At 32.0% G+C, this 18,174-nt stretch overlaps 1 protein-coding gene across 1 annotated transcript; it reads left to right on the forward strand.

Annotated features, from left to right (window-relative positions):
- The first annotated feature begins 2,354 nt into the window (after positions 1 to 2,354).
- LOC101887431 (SET domain-containing protein SmydA-8) lies at positions 2,355 to 17,765 on the forward strand. Its single transcript, XM_059122519.1, has 7 exons — positions 2,355 to 2,518; positions 13,476 to 13,792; positions 13,867 to 14,437; positions 16,761 to 16,933; positions 17,088 to 17,210; positions 17,271 to 17,464; positions 17,522 to 17,765. Exons 1-7 carry the CDS (start codon positions 2,501 to 2,503, stop codon positions 17,740 to 17,742), a joined length of 1,617 nt encoding a protein of 538 aa, XP_058978502.1. The 5' UTR covers positions 2,355 to 2,500; the 3' UTR covers positions 17,743 to 17,765.
- Positions 17,766 to 18,174: the final 409 nt, after the last annotated feature.

Consider the following 18,174-nt stretch of genomic DNA (forward strand, 5'->3'; position numbering starts at 1 on the left):
GGGGTTCTGGGGAGAAATTGCATAATGGGAAAAGTTATGAAAAAAATTTCGTTGATGAATAAATTTTAAAAAATATTTTGAAAAAAAAAATGAGAATTCTTTTAAAAATGGGTCACGTAGGTCCACATTTTGATATAGCCCCCCATATAACTTTATCATATTTTTTTTTCATATTTCTTAAAAAAATTTGAAAAAAAAATGAGAATATTTTGAAAATGGGTCAGATAGGTCCACATTTTGATATAGCCCCCATATCAACGTACCGCCAGATTTTAAGCTCTTTCGGCATACTAAGTCATATTTGTTTAAAAAAAATTTCTGTAAATCGGCACTTTGAGTTCCCCTTATAAAGGAAACATCCTTGCCAAGAACAGGTCATATAAACCCAAGTTTAGGTATAGTCCCCCACATAACTGTACCCCCTCCCCATATTCTGTATTTTGCCGATTTCTGTCACATTTTTCACCGGAATTGCATCAAATTTGGTATTTTGAGTTCGTAATGGCTACCAACTCCAAAGACAGAAAATTGCTTATGCCGGTCCGCATTTTCGTAAGGCCCCCATGTAACGGTACCTCCCTATATTCGGTATTTTTGGGATTTTGGCTCTAATTTTCATCGGAATTATATCAAATTTGAAATTTGGAGTTCCCCATGGGTATTGCTTCCTATAGCAAAAAATTTTCCATGAAGGGCCACATTTTGGTATAGCCCCCATGTAAGGGTACCTCACAATATTCGGTATTTTTGGAATTTTGGCTTTATTTCCACTTCTTCTGGTATCTCCCCCACAAAGCGGTCGGAATTTTGAATAATTACAAGTCTCATAAAATGCGAAATAAATATCCGATTCCTTTCAAACTTCACATATCTCAATATTTCTAGCAACATAAGATATGTTGTGAATATGGTAGATATCGGTCCACTCCTTCTGGTACCTCCCCCACAAAGGGGTCAAAATTTTGAATAATTAAAACTCTCATAAAATGCGAAATAAGCATAGGATTCTCTTCAAACTTGGCGCATCTCAATATTTCTATCAACATAAAATCTGGTGTAAAGATGGGAAATATTGGACAAACCCTTCTAGTACCTCCCCCACAAAGGCGTCGGAATTTTGAATAATTATAACTCTCATAAAATGTGAAATAGGCATCCGATTCACTTGAAATTTCACACATCCCAATGTTTCTAGCAATACAAGATCTGTTGTGAAGATGATAGATATCGGTTTACTCCTTCTGGTACCTCCCCCACATAGGGGTCGGAATTTTGAATAATTATAACTCTCATAAAATACGAAATAGGCATCCTATTCTCTTCAAACTTGGTACATCCCAATATTTCTAGCAACACAAAATCTGGTGTAAAGATGGGATATATTGGCCAACCCCTTCTGGTACCTACCCCACAAAGAGGTCGGACTTTTGAATAATTATAACTCTCATAAAATGCGAAATAAGTATGCGATTATTTTCAAATTCCCCATTTCATAATATTTCTAGCAACACAAGATCCGTTGTAAAGATGGTATATATCAGCCCACTCCTTCAGGTACCTTCCCCACAAAGGGGTCGGAATTTTGAATAATTATAACTCTCATAAAATAAGAAATAGGCATCTGATTCTCTTCAAACTTGGCACATCCAAATATTTCTATCAACACAAAATCTGGTGTAAATATTGGATATATTGGACAACCCCTTCTGGTACCTCCCCCAAAAAGGGGTCGGAATTTTGAATAATTACAAGTCTCATAAAAAGCGAAATTAGCATCCGATTGTCTTCAAATTACACACATCACAATATTTTTAATAACAAAATATCTGGTGTGAAGATGGAATATGTCAGTCCATTCCTTCTGGTACCTCCCCCACAAAGGTGTCGGAATTTTGAATAATTATAACACTCATAAAATGCGAAATGAGCATCCAGTTCTCTTCAAATTTCACACATCCCAATATTTATAGCAACACAAAATCTGGTGTAAAGATGGGAAATATTGGACAAACCCTTCTGGTACCTCCCCCACATAGGGGTCGGAATTTTGAATAATTATAAGTCTCATAAAATGCGAAATAGACATCCGATTCTCTTCAAACTTGGTAGATCCCAATATTTATAGCAACACAAAATCTGGTGTAAAGATGGGATTTATTGGTTCACTCCTTCTGGTACCTCCCCCACAAAAGAGGCAAATTTTTGAATAATATTTTTTTTTTAATTTAATTTTATTTTTTTTTTAATATTTTCAATTTAAAAATTTGTAATTAATTTTTTTCAATATATCTGGCAACTCCCAGCTTTTAGGCAGTGATCACAAATTTTGAAATATTTCTTTAGTTTCACACCAACCATCAACGAGAACGAGACTAAATGGCTGGCGTTGAGCTATAAATAACAAGAAAATATACAAATCACTTGCGTTTCGGTTTTGGATTTTTTCAAACAAATTTTTAAGAAAACTAAGTGAACCGCGGCAGCGAACATAAATAAAATAATGCCAAATAAAAAAAATGTAATTGAAAGAAAATTGTGTATTAAAACTTGAAATATATCAAAATTAAAAAAAAAAAATATTGAAAAAAATTCAAGAAAAAAAAAATAATAAAAAGAACCTCAAATAAAATATATATAAATATATAACAAAGAAATTTCTGAAAAGTGTTTTGAATTTGAAAATTTAAAAACAAAAAACAAAATTTTTAACATGACACCGGAATTTCTCGCTTGCTGCACCAAAGATGTGGAAAACCCAAACCTGTGTGGGAGTGTGTCCCCTCTGGTGTTTTGTTTTATTTTCTCGCTCTCTATAAAAACATTTTTCATCAATTTTTGTTTTTGTGTACATTTATTTTTAAACGAAATGAATTTAAATGCAGCAGTGTGTGTGTGATACGCATATAGCCACACACTTGCATACACATTAAGTCACCCACCCACACCCACCCTCACCGCACAGCACTTGGGTGTCAACAGAGAAATCTCGGAAAATGATCATTTGTTCATAACAATGTTTGGATTAGTTTGAGAACAATTTTGGTTTTCTCTTTCTTTGGCAATGGGCATCGATCGATTCATTCATTGCTGGCCTGCAGTTGGCATATTTTCAAAATCAAAGAAAAAAATAATAATTAAAAAAAAATACACTCATAACAATATTGAAACATTGTGCCAACAACGATGATCTATGCGACCACATGTTGAATATGAAAATAATTTTCAATTTTTGTTTGTTTTTTTTTGACAACAAAAAATATGGCGAGAAAATATTTGAAATCAAATATTTTTTAAATTAATAAAACTTTTTTAAGAAAAAAAATATATAATTGTGTTTGTTGCTGTGAAAAAGTATTTTTTAAAAAATCCACGTTCGTTGATATTTCGAAAAAGTATTTTTTTCATTGATTTATCGAAAAAATATATATATTTTTTAAAAATCCACATCTGTTGATATTTTGAAAAAATATTTTTTTAAAAGTTCACGAATATTGATAATTCGAAAAAAATATTTTTTTTTTTAAAAATGAACAAATGTTGATATGTTGACAAAATATTTTAAAAATAACCACGGCTGTAGATGGCTTGAAAAAATATTTTTTAAAAAATCCACGTCTGTTGATATTTAGGAAAAAATATTTTCTACAAATAAACGTCTGCCGATATTTCGAAAAAATATTTTTTAAAAAATTCACGTTCGTTGATAGCTTATTTTTTTTTTTTGAAAACTCAATGTTGATATTTTGAAAAAAAAAAAATTAAAAAATTCACGGCTGTTAATATCTTGACTGTTAATATCTTAAAAAAATATTCTTTAAAAAATCCACTTTTGTTGATATATCGCAAAAATATATTTTTTTAAAAAATCCATCATCTTTTGACCGCTTGAACAAATATTTTTTTTAAAAATCCATGTATTATGATAGCTTGAAAAAAATATTTTTTGAAAAATCCATGACTGTTTTTTTTTTTGAAAAAAATATTTTTTTCAAGCGGTCAAAAGATGATGGATTTTTTAAAAAAATGTATTTATTAAAAAATATTTTTTGAAAAATCTATGATTGTTTTTTTTTTGAAAAAAATATTTTTTTAAATTTAAAAAAAAACATGTCTGTTGATTTTCCGAAAAAAAAATTAAAAAGTCCAAGTCTGTTAATAATTCGAAAAAAATTTAAAAAGTCCAAGTCTGTTGATAGTCCGAGAAAAAAATAAAAAGTCCAAGTTTGTTAATAATTCAAAAAAATATTTTTTAAAAAATCCACGTCTGTTGATAATTCAAAAAAATATTTTTTAAAAAATCCACGTCTGTTAAAATGTGGAAAAAATAATTTTTAAAAAATCCACGTCTGTTGATAATTCAAAAAAATATTTTTTAAAAAATACACGCCTGTCGATACTTTAAAAAAAATATTTTTTAAAAAAATCCAGGTCTGTCGATACTTTAAAAAAATATTTTTAAAAAATCCACGTCTGTTGATACATTGAAAAAATATTTTTTAAAAGATCCACGGCTGTTGATACGTTGAAAAAATATATTTTTAAAAAATCCAAGTCTGTTGATACTTTGAAAAAATATTTTTAAAAAATCCACGTATGTTGATACTTTGAAAAAATAATTTTCTAAAAAATCCACGTCTGTTGGTAATTCGAAAAAATAATTTTTTGAAAAATCCCTACGTCTGTTGACAATTCGAAAAAATATTTTTTTAAGAAATCCACGTCTGTTGATAATTCAAACAAATATTTTTAAAGAAATCCACGTCTGTTGATAATTTAAAAAAATATTTTTAAAAAAATCCAAGTCTGCTGATACTTTAAAATTTTTTTTTTTTTAAAAGTCCACGTCTGTTGATAATTCAAAAAATATTTTTAAAAAAATCCACGTCTGTTGATAATTCAAAAAAAAATATTTTTTTAAAAAATCCACGTCTGTTGATAATTCAAACAAATATTTTTTAAAAAATCCACGTCTGTTCATTATTCGAAAAAAATATTTTTTGAAAAATCAACGTCTGTTCATTATACGAAAAAAATATATATTTTTTAAAAAATCCAGGTCTGTTGATAATTCGAAAAAAAATATATTTTTTTAAAAATCCACGTCGAAAAAATGTTTTTTTTTTTTAAAAATGCACGTCTGTGATAATTTGAAGAAATATTTTTTAAAAAAATCCACGTTTGTTATTAACAAAAAAATATATATATATATTTATGAAATCCACATTTGTTGATACTTTGACAAAATATTTTCTAAAAAGTCCACGTCTGTTGATACTTTGAAAAAATATTTTTTAAAAAATATACGTCTGTTGATACTTTAAAAAAAAATATGTTTGTAAAAAATCCACTTGGATTTTTTTAAATTTACCTTGGAATATTTTTAAAAATTATCTTTTGGAGACTTTGGAGAACTAGGATTTGTTTCATCAAAAATTCGCTAAAATCTTTTTAAAGTCCACGTTTTTAGACCTCGAAAAATCTCTTTCAAAATCCACTTTTGGAGATCTCTGAAAAAAACTCAAAAAAAATCCATCCCAGGAGACAGTAGGAAAATCTTGTAAAACATTAATTTTTGAGATTTTAGAGACCTTAAAAAATATTTTAAAAACTCACTTTTGGAGACCTTAGAAATCTTTTTTTTTATAAACATTTTATGAGGATCTCCTTAGAAAAATTCTTAAAAAATCTATTTTTGGGGACTTTTTAAATCTAAATTTGCAGACTTTTTGCAAAAAATCTTTTTTAAATCCACGTTTCTAGAACTTCAAAAATCTAGTTCAGGAGACCTCTGAAAAATTCTTTAAAAAATCCAACCTTGGAGACGTAGAAAATTATTCAAAAACATCATTTTTGAGACCTGAGAAAGATTCCCTAAAAAATGTAAGTTTTGAGACCTCGAAAAAATTTTTTAAAAAATCACTTTTAATAATCCACTTTTGGAGACCTCGTAAACTTATGGGGATCTCCTTGGAAAAAATTCTCTAAAAAATCTACATTTGGGGACCTTTTAAATTTAAATTTGCCGTTTTTAATCAAGAACATCTTTTTAAAATCCACTTTTTTAAACCTCAACAAATCTCTTAAATATCTACTTCTGAAGACCTCTTAAAATTCTTTAAAAAAATTCTCGCTTGGAGGCCTGGGATTTTTCTAGTATCACTTTTGGAGGACTCAGAAAGATTCATTAAAAAAATCACGTTTGGAGACCACAAAAAAAAATTAAAGAATCACTTTTGGAGACCTCGGATTTTTTCAAACTCACTTTTGGAGACCTCTTTGAAAAATTCTTTAAGAAATCCATATTTGGAAACATTTTTGAAAATCTACAATTGAAGGCCTGGTAAAATTCTTAAAAATTTAGTTTAGAAAATATGGAACATTTTAAGCAATTTAAGCGAAAAACTCTTTTTAAAATCCACTTTTTTAAACCTCAAACAATCTCTTAAATATCTACTTCTGGAGACCTCTGAAAATTCTTTAAAAAAATTCTCGTTTGGAGCGATTTTTTAATATCGCTTTTTGAGGCATCAGAAATATTTTTTTGAAAATTCACATTTGGAGACCACGAAATTTTTTTTTTTTAAAACCCACTTTTGGAGACATTGGATTTTTTTAAACTCACTTTTGGAGACCTCTTATGAAAATTCTTTAAAGAAACCCATATTTGGAAACAGTTTTGAAAATCTACAATTGTAGGCCTGGGAAAATTCTTAAGAAATAGTTTAGAAAATATAAAACATTCTTCAAAAAATGAAACGTTTGGAGACTTCAGATATTTTTTTTAATGGCTTTTAGAGACCTTAAGACATATTCTTCAAAAATTCACATTTGGAGACTTTTTTTAAATCTACACCTGTAGCCCTTTGAAATTTTTTGATTTTCTTAATTTTAAGATTTTGTTGTAAAATTCCTTCAGAATTTTTTTAAAAAAAATTGGCTTGAAGGCCCAAGAAAATTATCCAGAATTCACGATTGGAACTGTTGTTGTTGTTGGAAAATCCTACAAAATCCACATTTGAAGTCTCAGAAAACTTCTAAAAATCTAGAATTTTTTTTTTGAAAAATTCACTCTTTATGAAATAGGCTTCGGAAAATGTTTACAGGACTTCACTTTTGGAGCCTTGTATGATTCTTTAGAAAACTAGGAAAATTCAAATAAAAAATAATTTCATTTTTGAGATTTTGTAAAATTCTTAAAAATTCGAGATTGTAGGATTGGGATAATTAAAAAAAAACTTCTCAAAAATTCACGTTTGAAGACCTTTGTTTTTTTTTTAAGTCTAGTTTTAGTGGCCTTGCATTTTTTCAAAAAAGTTTAGAGGCCACCTGGGAAAATTCTTTAAAATATATAGGTTTAAATATCCCGGAACATTCTAGGTCTGAAATAAAACTCAAAATTCTTGAAAAATTCTTATTTGGAAGACATGCAAAAAAATTTAAAAAAATTAAAAAAAAAAACATTTTTCTTTGAAGGTCTAGCTACAAAAATTATTAGAACACCTAACATTTTCTTTGTCGTATCAAAAGTTTTTATTTTTAAAATATTTTTATATATTTTCAAAATTGTTGCCAAATTTTTGTTAATTACAACAATTCACATCCTCAAAAAAATCCCGATTTGGAACCTATGAAAATTTTTAAAAAATTAAAAAAAATCATTTTTCTTTGAAGGTCAAAAATTCTTAGAACACCTCATATTTTCTGAATCAAAATTCGTATTTTGAAAAATATTTATGTATTTTCAAAACCGTTGCCAAATTGTTGTTAATTACAACAATTCACATTCCCGATAAATCTTGTTCTTGGCTCGAAAATGTTCTCGGCAAATTTGCTCCTTGTTGTCAGAAAACCTCAAATGAAATAGAATCATTTGATGCAACCAACACAGCGTCACCAAACCACCACCACCATCAGCACCACTACCAAAACAACCGCCAATCAACGTGTCAGCAAAGACAGGACAGAGGCTCCCAAAGAAGAAAACCAACAACAACAACGAGAAAATCTATTGGAAATGCGCGTGCCAAATGCCTATAAATAGCCGGGCGTATTTTGGTGTCTGTGCGTGCTTTGCAACCGCAATTTGTGAAAATAATTAGCGTGGCAAGGCGTGCAACAGCCTTCGCCTTTCTGGTCTCCCCTTCCCCACTCCACTGGTAAAAGGGCAAATTTGGTTATTCGAAAACATGGCTACAGAAGATTTATCTTGCGAACACCACTGTCATCCAATAACATGTGTTGACTAGTCTTGTCGATGAGACGCGGTGGCGATGGCGGCGACGGAATCAACACCCATCCAAACTGAACTGGGACATGATAGACAGACAGACAGACAGACAGACACCTGTTGTTCTGTCATGGCATTTTATGCCGGTTTGCCAGCCAATAACACATTAAATGAGATTTTAATCGATGTAGAGGCGAAAGCAGCAGCAACGACAGCAGCAGCAGCAGCTATTGAAGACTTGCAGAAGACAGCTCGACAAACATGAGAAATTTCCACGCCATGAAAAAACATCAACATCAACAACATTTTTAATTAAATTGTAACTTTGCAAAAGGGGAGTGATTAATGCGGGTACTAGGCTGCAGGATATTTTTAAAAGGACCAACAACAACAGCCATTAAAGTAGATTTTTAAAAAAAAAATATTTTTTAAAAAGATTGAAAAACATTTTTTTTTTTTAAATATTTTTAAAGTTCTAATCAACCAGAATTTTTAAGAAATATTTTTTTCAAGGCTCAAAAATATGAAATGATTTTAAAAAACATTTTTTTTACATTTCTTAAAAAAAAAAATTTAAGCAATAAACGCAGGTTTTAAGGAATATTTCCGGGGCCTCTCAACGTGAATTTAAAAGAAAGAGAAAACAAAAATTTTTCAGGGCCCCGACGTGATTTTTTAAAAAAATATATATTTTTGAGGTCTGCAAAAGTGAGTTTTTAAAAATATTTCCAAGAACTCCAAACGTATATTTTTAAGGAATTGTTGCGAGGTTTCCAAAAGTGAAAATTTGTGGGACTTTTTTACAACAAGGTCTCCAAATGCAGATTTTTGAAATATTTTCCGAGGTTTCCAAAAGTAAATTTTTGAAAAAAGATTTCCAAGGCCTCCAAACTTGGATTTTTTAAAGAATTTTTCCCAGATTTCTAAAATTGATTTAACCCTTTCAGTGTCAATGACAATTTTTGTCGAGATAAAAATCTGAAATTCCGTACTAATTTGCTAAAATATGCTCAGAAATTCGAAAACGAAACTAATAGAATAGAACTGCAATATTTTTAAATAGCGAAAAAATATTATTAAAACATATCAAAAATAACGGTTCGTAAGAAAAACAAAAAATGGCAAAGAAAGAGAGTACTTTTAAAACACTGAAAGGGTTAAAGGAGTTTTCCTACATCTCCAAACGCGAATTTTTAAATAAAAAATTCGAGGTCTCCAAACGCGGATTTTTATAACATTATTTTAGAAAAAAGTATCCAATTTCTCCAAATTTCTCCAAAGAAATTTTTGCGAGGTCCCCAAAAGTCCCCAAATGTAGATTTTTTATAGAAATTTTTGAGAAGTCCCGAAAAGTCTCCAAATGCAGATTCTTTAAAGACATTTTTGCGAGGTCTCCAAAAGTGGATCTGTATAAGACTTTTTTACAACAAAGTCTCCAAATGTAGTTTTTGTAAAGAAATTCTCCGAAGTCTCCAAAAGTGGATTTGTATAAGACTTTTTTACAACAAAGTCTCCAAATGTAGTTTTTGTAAAGAAATTTTCTGAAGTCTACAAAAATGGATTTGTATAAAAAAAACAACCAAGTCTCCAAATGCAGATTTTTGAAATATTTTCCGAGGTCTCCAAAGGTAATTTTTTGGAAAAAGATTTCCAAGGCCTCCAAACTAGAATTTTTTAAAGAATTTTTCCGTGATTTCTAAAATTGACTTAAAAGAGTTTTCCTACATCTCCAAACGCGAATTTTTAAATAAAAATTTCAAGGTCTCCAAACGCAGTATTTTATAACATTATTTTAGAAAAAAGTCTCCAAATTCTCCAAATGTCTCCAAGGAAATTTTTGCGAGGTCCCCAAAAGTCTCCAAATGTAGATTTTGTAAAGAAATTTTTGTGAGGTCTCCAAAAGTCTTCAAATGCAGATTTTTTAAAGACATTTTGCGAGGTCTCCAAATGTGGATTTGTATAAGACTTTTTTACAACAAAGTCTCCAAATGTAGTTTTTGTAAAGAAATTCTCCGAAGTCTCCAAAAGTGGATTTGTATAAGATTTTTTTTACATCAAATTTTTGCGAGGTCTCCAAAGGTAAATTCTTGGAAAAATATTTCCAAGGTCTCCAAACTAGAATTTTTTAAACAAAATTTCCGAGATTTCTGAATGTGATATAAAAGAGTTTTCCCAGGTCTCCAAAAGGGAATTTTTAAATAAAAATTTCGAGGTATCCAAAGTAGATTTTTCTCTCTCCAAACGTGGTTTTTTGCCAAATAATTGTTCTACAAATAAGTCTCCAATAGTAGATTATTTAAAGAAATTTTTGCGAGGTCTCCAAAAGTGGATTTTTATAAAACTTTTTTACAGCAAAGTCTCCAAATGTATTTTTTGTAAAGAAATTTTCCGAAGTCTACAAAAATGGATTTGTATAAAAAAAACAACCAAGTCTCCAAATGCAGATTTTTTAAAAAAAAAATCCGAGGTATACAAAGGTAAATTCTTGGAAAAATATTTCCAAGGTCTCCAAACTAGAATTTTTTAAAGAAATTTTCCGAGATTTCTAAAAGTGATTTAAAAAAGTTTTCCCAGATCTCCAAAGGCGAATTTTTTAATAAAAATTTCGAGGCATCCAAAGTAGATTTTTCTCTCTCTAAACGTGGTTTGTGCAAAACAATTGTTTTACAAATAAGTTTCCAATAGTAGATTTTTTAAAGAAATTTTTGCGAGGTCTCCAAAAGTGGATTTTTATAAGACTTTTTTACAACAAGGTCTCCAAATGTAGTTTTTGTAAAGAAATTTTCCGAAGTCTCCAAAAGTGGATTTGTATAAGATTTTTTTACAACAAAGTCTCCAAATGCCGATTTAAAAAAAAAAATCCGAGGTCTCCAAAGGTAAATTTTTGGAAAAAGATTTCCAAGGTCTCCAAACTAGAATTTTTTAAAGAAATTTTCCGAGATTTCTAAAAGGAGATCTCCAAAAGCAAATTTTTAAATAAAAATTTCGAGGCATCCAAAAGTAGATTTTTCTCTCTCCAAACGTGGTTTTTGCAAAAAAAAAAATTGTTCTAAAAAAAGTCTTCAATTGTAGATTTTTTAAAGAAATTTTCCGAGGTCTCCAAATGTGGACTTTTATAAGACTTTTTTGCAACAAAGTCTCCAAAGGCAGATTTGTTAAAGAAATTTTTGCGAGGTCTCCAAACGTGGATTTTTATGAGATTTTCAAGGTTTCCAAAAGCGGGTTTCGCAAAAAAATGTTTTACAAAAAGGGTCCTCAACTGCAGATTATTTAAAAAATATTGTACAATATCTCCAAAAGTGATTTTTAAGAACATTTTCTGATTTCTCCAAACGTGTACTTTTTAAAGAATTTTCCCAAAGTCTCCAAAAGCGAATTTTTAGAAAACCGAGGTCTACAAACGTAGAATTTTATAAGAAATTGAAAAGTCTTCAATTCAAGATTCTTTAATGAAATTGCCCAAGGTCTCCAAAAGTAATTTTTTTAGAAAATTGTCTGAGATCTCCCAACGTGGATTTTTTTTAAAGAATTTTTCCGAAATCTCCGTAGATGAATTGGATATTTTTTAAATTCCAATGTTCCTCAAAGCGATTTTTTTTTTTTTCATAAAAAATGTCTCCAAACGTTGATTTTTCAAGATTTTTTCCGAGGCCTCTAGAAGCGAAGTATTTAAAAAAAATTCCCAAGGTTTTCAGGTATGATTTTTTAAAAACACTCTAAAGTCTCCAAAACTTGGATTTTTTAAAGAATTTTTCCGAAATCTACAGACTTAGATTTTTTAAAAAAATTTCCAAAATCCCTTTTTTTTAAAACGAGTATTCCAAACGTAGATTAAGATTTTTTATAAAAAAGTCTCCAAACGTGGATTTTTCATGATTTTTTCCGAGGCCTCTAGAAGCGAATTATTTAAAAAAAATCCCAAGGTTTTCAAATATGATTTTTTAAAAACATTCTAAAGTCTCCAAAGCTTGGATATTTTAAAGAATTTTTCGAGGGTTCCAATAGTAAATTTTTATAAGATTTGTTACAAAAAAAGTCTACAAATATAGACTTTTTCCAAAGCTCTCCAAAAGTAATTTTTAAGAATATTTCCCGAGGTCCCCAAACGTCGATGTTTTAAAGATGTTTTTTAACATCCCAGTAGCAAATTTTTATCCAAAAATACCATGGTCTCTAAACGTGGATTTTTAAATTTTTAGGTCTCCAATAGCAAATTTTTAACCAAAAATGTAGATTTTTTCCAAAAGTAGATTTTTAAGGAAATTTTCCGAGCTATCCAAGTGTTTTAGGATTATTTTACAAAAAAGTCTCCAAATGTAGATTTTTTCAAAGTCTCCAAAAGTGACTTTAAAAAATTCTCCAACGTGGATTTTTAGAAACAATTAATAAAAATTTTAACTAAAAACTCCATGCTCTCCAAACCTGAATTTTTAACGAATTTTTTGACCAAAAGTAAATTTTATACTAAAAATTACATGGTCTCCAAACGTGGATTCGTTAAAGAATTTCTTGGTCACTCCAAAAGTCTCCAAATTTGTTTTTTTTTTTAATTTTTTTTGAGCACTTTAAAAGTTTCCAAACGCAGATGTTTTAAAGTATTTTTATAGCACTCGTGGATTTTATAAAGAGTTTTTTGAGCTCTCCAAAAGTCTCCACACATAGATTTTTTAGAGATTGGATTTTTTAAAGAATTTTTTGAGATCTACAAACAAGGATTTTTTAAAGAATTTTTTGGGCTCTCCAAACTTGAATTTTTAAACAATTTTTTGGGTTTTTCAAAAGTCTCCAAACATGGATTTTTAGAATTTTTTAAACTCTCCAAACTTGGATATTTTAAAGAATTGTTTGTGCTCTCCAAACTTAGTTTTTTTTAAAGAATTTTTTGAAGTCCCCAAACGTGGATTTTTAGAGCTCTCCAAAAGTTTTCACACGTCGATTTTTTAAAGAACTTTTTGAGCTCTGCATGAGTCTCCAAAAGTGGATTTTTAGAGAATTGTTGAATTCTCCAAAATTTTTTTTAAAGAATTTTTTGATCTTCCCAAAAAGTTTCCAAACGAGATTTTTTTAAAGAATTTTTTGTGCTCCCCAAAAGCCTCAAAATTAAATGTAAAAAAAATCCAGCATTTATATCCGGATTTTTAAAGGGTATCTGAATTTTTAAAGGACTTCTAAAAGTGTTTTTTAGAATTTTTGAAATTAAATTCAGGCAACTTTTTTCAATATTTTTTTTTTCATTATTTCTCTGCAGAAAAACAAGAAAAAGCAACACCACCATCACAACAATCATTCGGCCCCAAAACCAGCACATTCCGAAACAGAAGACCACCACGATGTTCTGGAGGAGAAATTACAAAATTTACACATTGAAGAGAATGGTGGTGCAGCGAAGCCCTATCGGGTGGAGATATCCCAAATTTATGGACGCTACTTGGTGGCAAATCGTAATTTGAGGCCAGGGGAGATACTCATCAAAGAAAAGGCCTTGGCCATTGGACCCTGTGTCTCGGCCGAGCCGGTTTGTTTGGGCTGCTACATGCCGGTCACATTGAAGGCAACACAGTACAGGTGGGTGAGGGGTGGGGGAGGGTATTTTACCTAGAATATCTTTTAATGATTTGGAAATTGTTTCTTTGTTCCAGATGTCCCTCCTGCCGCTGGCCCATGTGTGGTGCCCAGTGTCGTGGCCTAGGCAAGGACACCGGCCACACGGCCGTGGAATGTGAACTGTTCACAAGGGAAAATACGGCCGCCCCACTTACTCCTGATGCCTCACCGGTCAAGGTGAAAAATCTCTATGAACTGGTGTTGGTGGCGCGCATCCTACTGCAAAAGGAACAAAATCCCGAACTCTATGGTCGCATCATGGTCATGGAATCCCATCTGGAAATGCGTCAAAAGAATCCCGAACTCTGGAGCCACTATGAAAGTAATGTCGTGAAATATCTGCGTGAAAATTGGCATTTGGCCGAAAGGTTCACATCCGCGGAAATTCACACGGTCTGTGGCATTTTGGATGTGAACTGTTTCGAAATAGGTCAAAATCTGGCCAAGGCACGCACCTTATATCCCAGTGCTTTCCTATTGGCTCACGATTGCTGTCCGAATACGTCGCACACCGATGACCCGGAGACGTTTGATATTATTCTGAGGACATCAAGGGCGGTCAGGAAGGGGGAGGCCATAACGCTGAGCTATGCCTATACTCTGCAGGTGGGTTGAATAAAAATACGAAAATAATTAGAAAATAAATAAAAAATAAAGAAATACTAGCGGAGAGCGACCATCGGCTGTTATGGCGGCCCAAGGCCTACACCATCACCATGGCCGGTGCTTGAGTTCCGGAGGCCAACCATCTTCGAAAAATCCCTCTAGCTTCCGAACTAAATGAAGTAGATTGATAAAATTTTACTCAAATGTATATTATGCCTGTAGAACTTTTGGTATTGAAAATGGGCCATGTAGGTCTACGTTTTGGTATAGCCCCCATGTAACGATACCTCCCGATATTCGGTTTTTTCATGATTTTAGCAACATTATTTACCGGAAATGTTTCAAATTTGGTATGTGAAGTTCGAAATGGATGCTACAACGTATGACAGAAAATTTTCTCTGCAGGTCCACGTCTTCGTATAGCCCCCATGTAACGATACCTCCCGATATTCGGTTTTTTCATGATTTTAGCAACATTATTTACCGGAAATGTTTCAAATTTGGTATGTGAAGTTCGAAATGGATGCTACAACGTATGACAGAAAATTTTCTCTGCAGGTCCACGTCTTTGTATAGCCCCCATGTGACGGTACCCCCGATATTCGGTATTTTGATGATTTTAGCGGCATTATTTACCGAAATTGTTTCAAATTTAGTATTTGAAGTTCTTAATGGGTACTACAGCCTATGACAGAAAATTGTCTGCGCAGGTCCACGTCTTCGTATAGCCCCCATATAGCGGTACCACCCGATATTCGGTATTTTGATGATTTTAGCGATACTATTCACCGGAATTGTTTCGAATTTGGTATTTGAAGTTCGTAATGTATACTACAGCCTGAGACAGAAAATTGTCTGTGTAGGTTCACGTCTTCGTATAGCCCCCATATAGCGGTACCTCCCAATATTCGGTATTTTGATGATTTTAGCGCCATTATTTACCGGAATTGTTTCAAATTTGGTATTTGAAGTTCGTAATGGATACTACAGCCTATGGCAGAAAACTGTTTGTGCAGGTCCACGCCTTCGTTTAGCCTCCATATAACGGTACCTCCCGATATTCGGTATTTTGATGATTTTAGCCACGTTATTCAACGGAATTTTTTCAAAATTGGTATTTGAAGTTCGTAATAGGTACTACAGCCTATGACAGAAAATTGTCTGTGCCGGTCCCCGTCTTCGTATAGCCTCCATATGACGGTACCTCCCGATATTCGGTATTTTGATGATTTTCGCGGCATTATTTACCAGAATCGTTTCAAATTTGGTATTTGAAGTTCGTAATGGGTACTACAGCCTAGGACAGAAAATTGTCTATGCAGGTCCCAGTCTTCGTATAGCCCCCATATAGCGGTACCCCCCGATATTCGGTTTTCTGATGATTTTAGCCACGTTTTTCACCGGAATTGTTTCATATTTGGTATTTGATGTTCGCAATGGGTACTACACCCTATGACAGAAAATTGTCTGTTCAGGTCCACTTCTTCGTATAGCCTCCATATATCGGTACCTCCCGATATCGGGTATTTTGATGATTTTAGCGGCATTATTTATTATTTATTATTATTTATTTTGGTATTTGAAGTTCGTAATAGATACTACAGCCTATGACACAAAATTGTGTGTGCAGGTCCACGTCTTCGTATAGCCCCCATACAACAGTACCTCCCGATATTCGGTTTTTTGATGATTTTAGCGCCATTATTTACTGGAATTGTTTCAAATTAGGTATTTGAAGTTCGTAATGGATACTGCAGTCTAAGGCAGAAAATTGTCTGTGCAGATTTACGTCTTCGTATAGCCCCCATATAAGGGTACCTCCCTATATTCGGTATTTTGATGATATTACTCACGTTTTTCACCGGAATTGTTTCAAATTTGGTATTTGAAATTCCTAATAAGCACTACAGCCTATGACAGAAAATTATCTGTGCAGGTCCACGTCTTCGTATAGCCCCCATATAAGGGTTCCTCTCGATATTCGGAATTTTGATGATTTTAGCCACGTTATTCACCGGAATTGTTTCAAATTTGGTATTTGAAGTTCGTAATGGATACTACAGCCTATGACAGAAAATTATCTGTGCAGGTCCACGTCTTCGTATAGCCCCCATATAAGGGTACCTCCCGATATTCGGTATTTTGATGATTTTAACGCCATTATTTACCGGAATTGTTTAAAATTTGATAGTTGAAGTTCGTAATGGGTACTACAGCCTATGACAGAAAATTGTCTGTGCCGGACCACGTCTTCGTACAGGCCCCATATAGCGGTACCTCCTGATATTCGGTATTTTTTAATAATTTTTTTCTTTGCTTCCAGGGCACCCTGAAGCGGCGCGACTTCATGCAGGCTGGCAAATTATTCTGGTGCTGCTGCAGGCGCTGTTCCGACCCCTACGAGCTGGGCACGGACTGCAGTGCCATAGCTTGTGAAAAATGCCGTGCAGGCTTGGTTAGATCCACCAATCCCCTGGATCAAGAAGCCGATTGGAGGTACATTGGATACCATGCTAAAATGTTTTCATTTTTTTTCTAACCCCATTTTGCTGGCAAATTAACCGGTGCTCTTGAAATCGACTACGCCCCACCACACCCTTGAGACCCAACCTCAAGCCCCTTTTCCCTCTCTTCTTTTTTTCAATTTCAGATGTGACAAATGCCCCTTTGTCATGAAAAGTGAGGCTGTGGTAAAATTGCTGGATAAAATCAACAATGATTTGGATGCCATAGATGCCCATGACATACCGGGACTGGAGAATTTTTTGAAGAGGTATTTCAAAATAAAAAATTTTATTTTTTTTTTTTAAATTAAACAAATTTCCTTTTTAAGGTACTCTGGGCTCTTGGGAGAGAATCATTATCTGCTGTTGTCAGCCAAGTACTCGCTCTGCCAGTTGTATGGCAAGATTGAGGGTTATTTATTGCCTGATTTGTCGTTGGAGGATCTGCAGAGGAAAAAAAGCTACTGTGAACATTTTCTCAAGGTTGTGGATATTTTGGAGCCCCAATTGACCAGGCTAAGAGGTAAGGTACTCCAAAAGAAAAATTAGAAAAAATAATAAAAAGGCATATTTTTTTCAGGACTCATCATGTACGAACTCCATGCCCCCATGCTAATGCTGGCCCAGCGATCAATGATGATGCAGCTCACAACAGCCCGTGATTTTAATAAGACCATAAAAGAGGTCATACATCTGCTGAGGGAAAGTGCCAAAATATTAAAAATGGAGCCGGCCGGCTCGACGGAACATCAAATGGGCCTGGCCGCCGAGGAAGCCCTGCAAAAGATGGGAGTGCAATAGTGAAAAATGGAAATCCGATTTAAGAGAGCAAATAAATAAATTTAAAAAAATTCATATATTATTTTAATTAAAAATATTTAAATAAATTAAAAAAGATATTTTTAAAAAATCCACGTCTTGTTATATTTTGAAAAAATAATTTTTTAAAAAATCCACGTCTTGTTATATTTTGAAAAAATAATTTTTTAAAAAACCCACGTCTTGTTATATTTTGAAAAAATAATTTTTTAAAAAATCCACGTCTTGTTATATTTTGAAAAAATAATTTTTTAAAAAATCCACGTCTTGTTATATTTTGAAAAAATAATTTTTTAAAAAATCCACGTCTTGTTATATTTTGAAAAAATAATTTTTTAAAAAATCCACGTCTTGTTATATTTTGAAAAAATAATTTTTTCAAAAATCCACGTCTTGTTATATTTTGAAAAAAAA

The sequence above is a fragment of the Musca domestica genome, unplaced genomic scaffold, assembly GCF_030504385.1.
Source record: "Musca domestica strain aabys unplaced genomic scaffold, Musca_domestica.polishedcontigs.V.1.1 20, whole genome shotgun sequence".
Classification (NCBI taxonomy): domain Eukaryota; kingdom Metazoa; phylum Arthropoda; class Insecta; order Diptera; family Muscidae; genus Musca; species Musca domestica.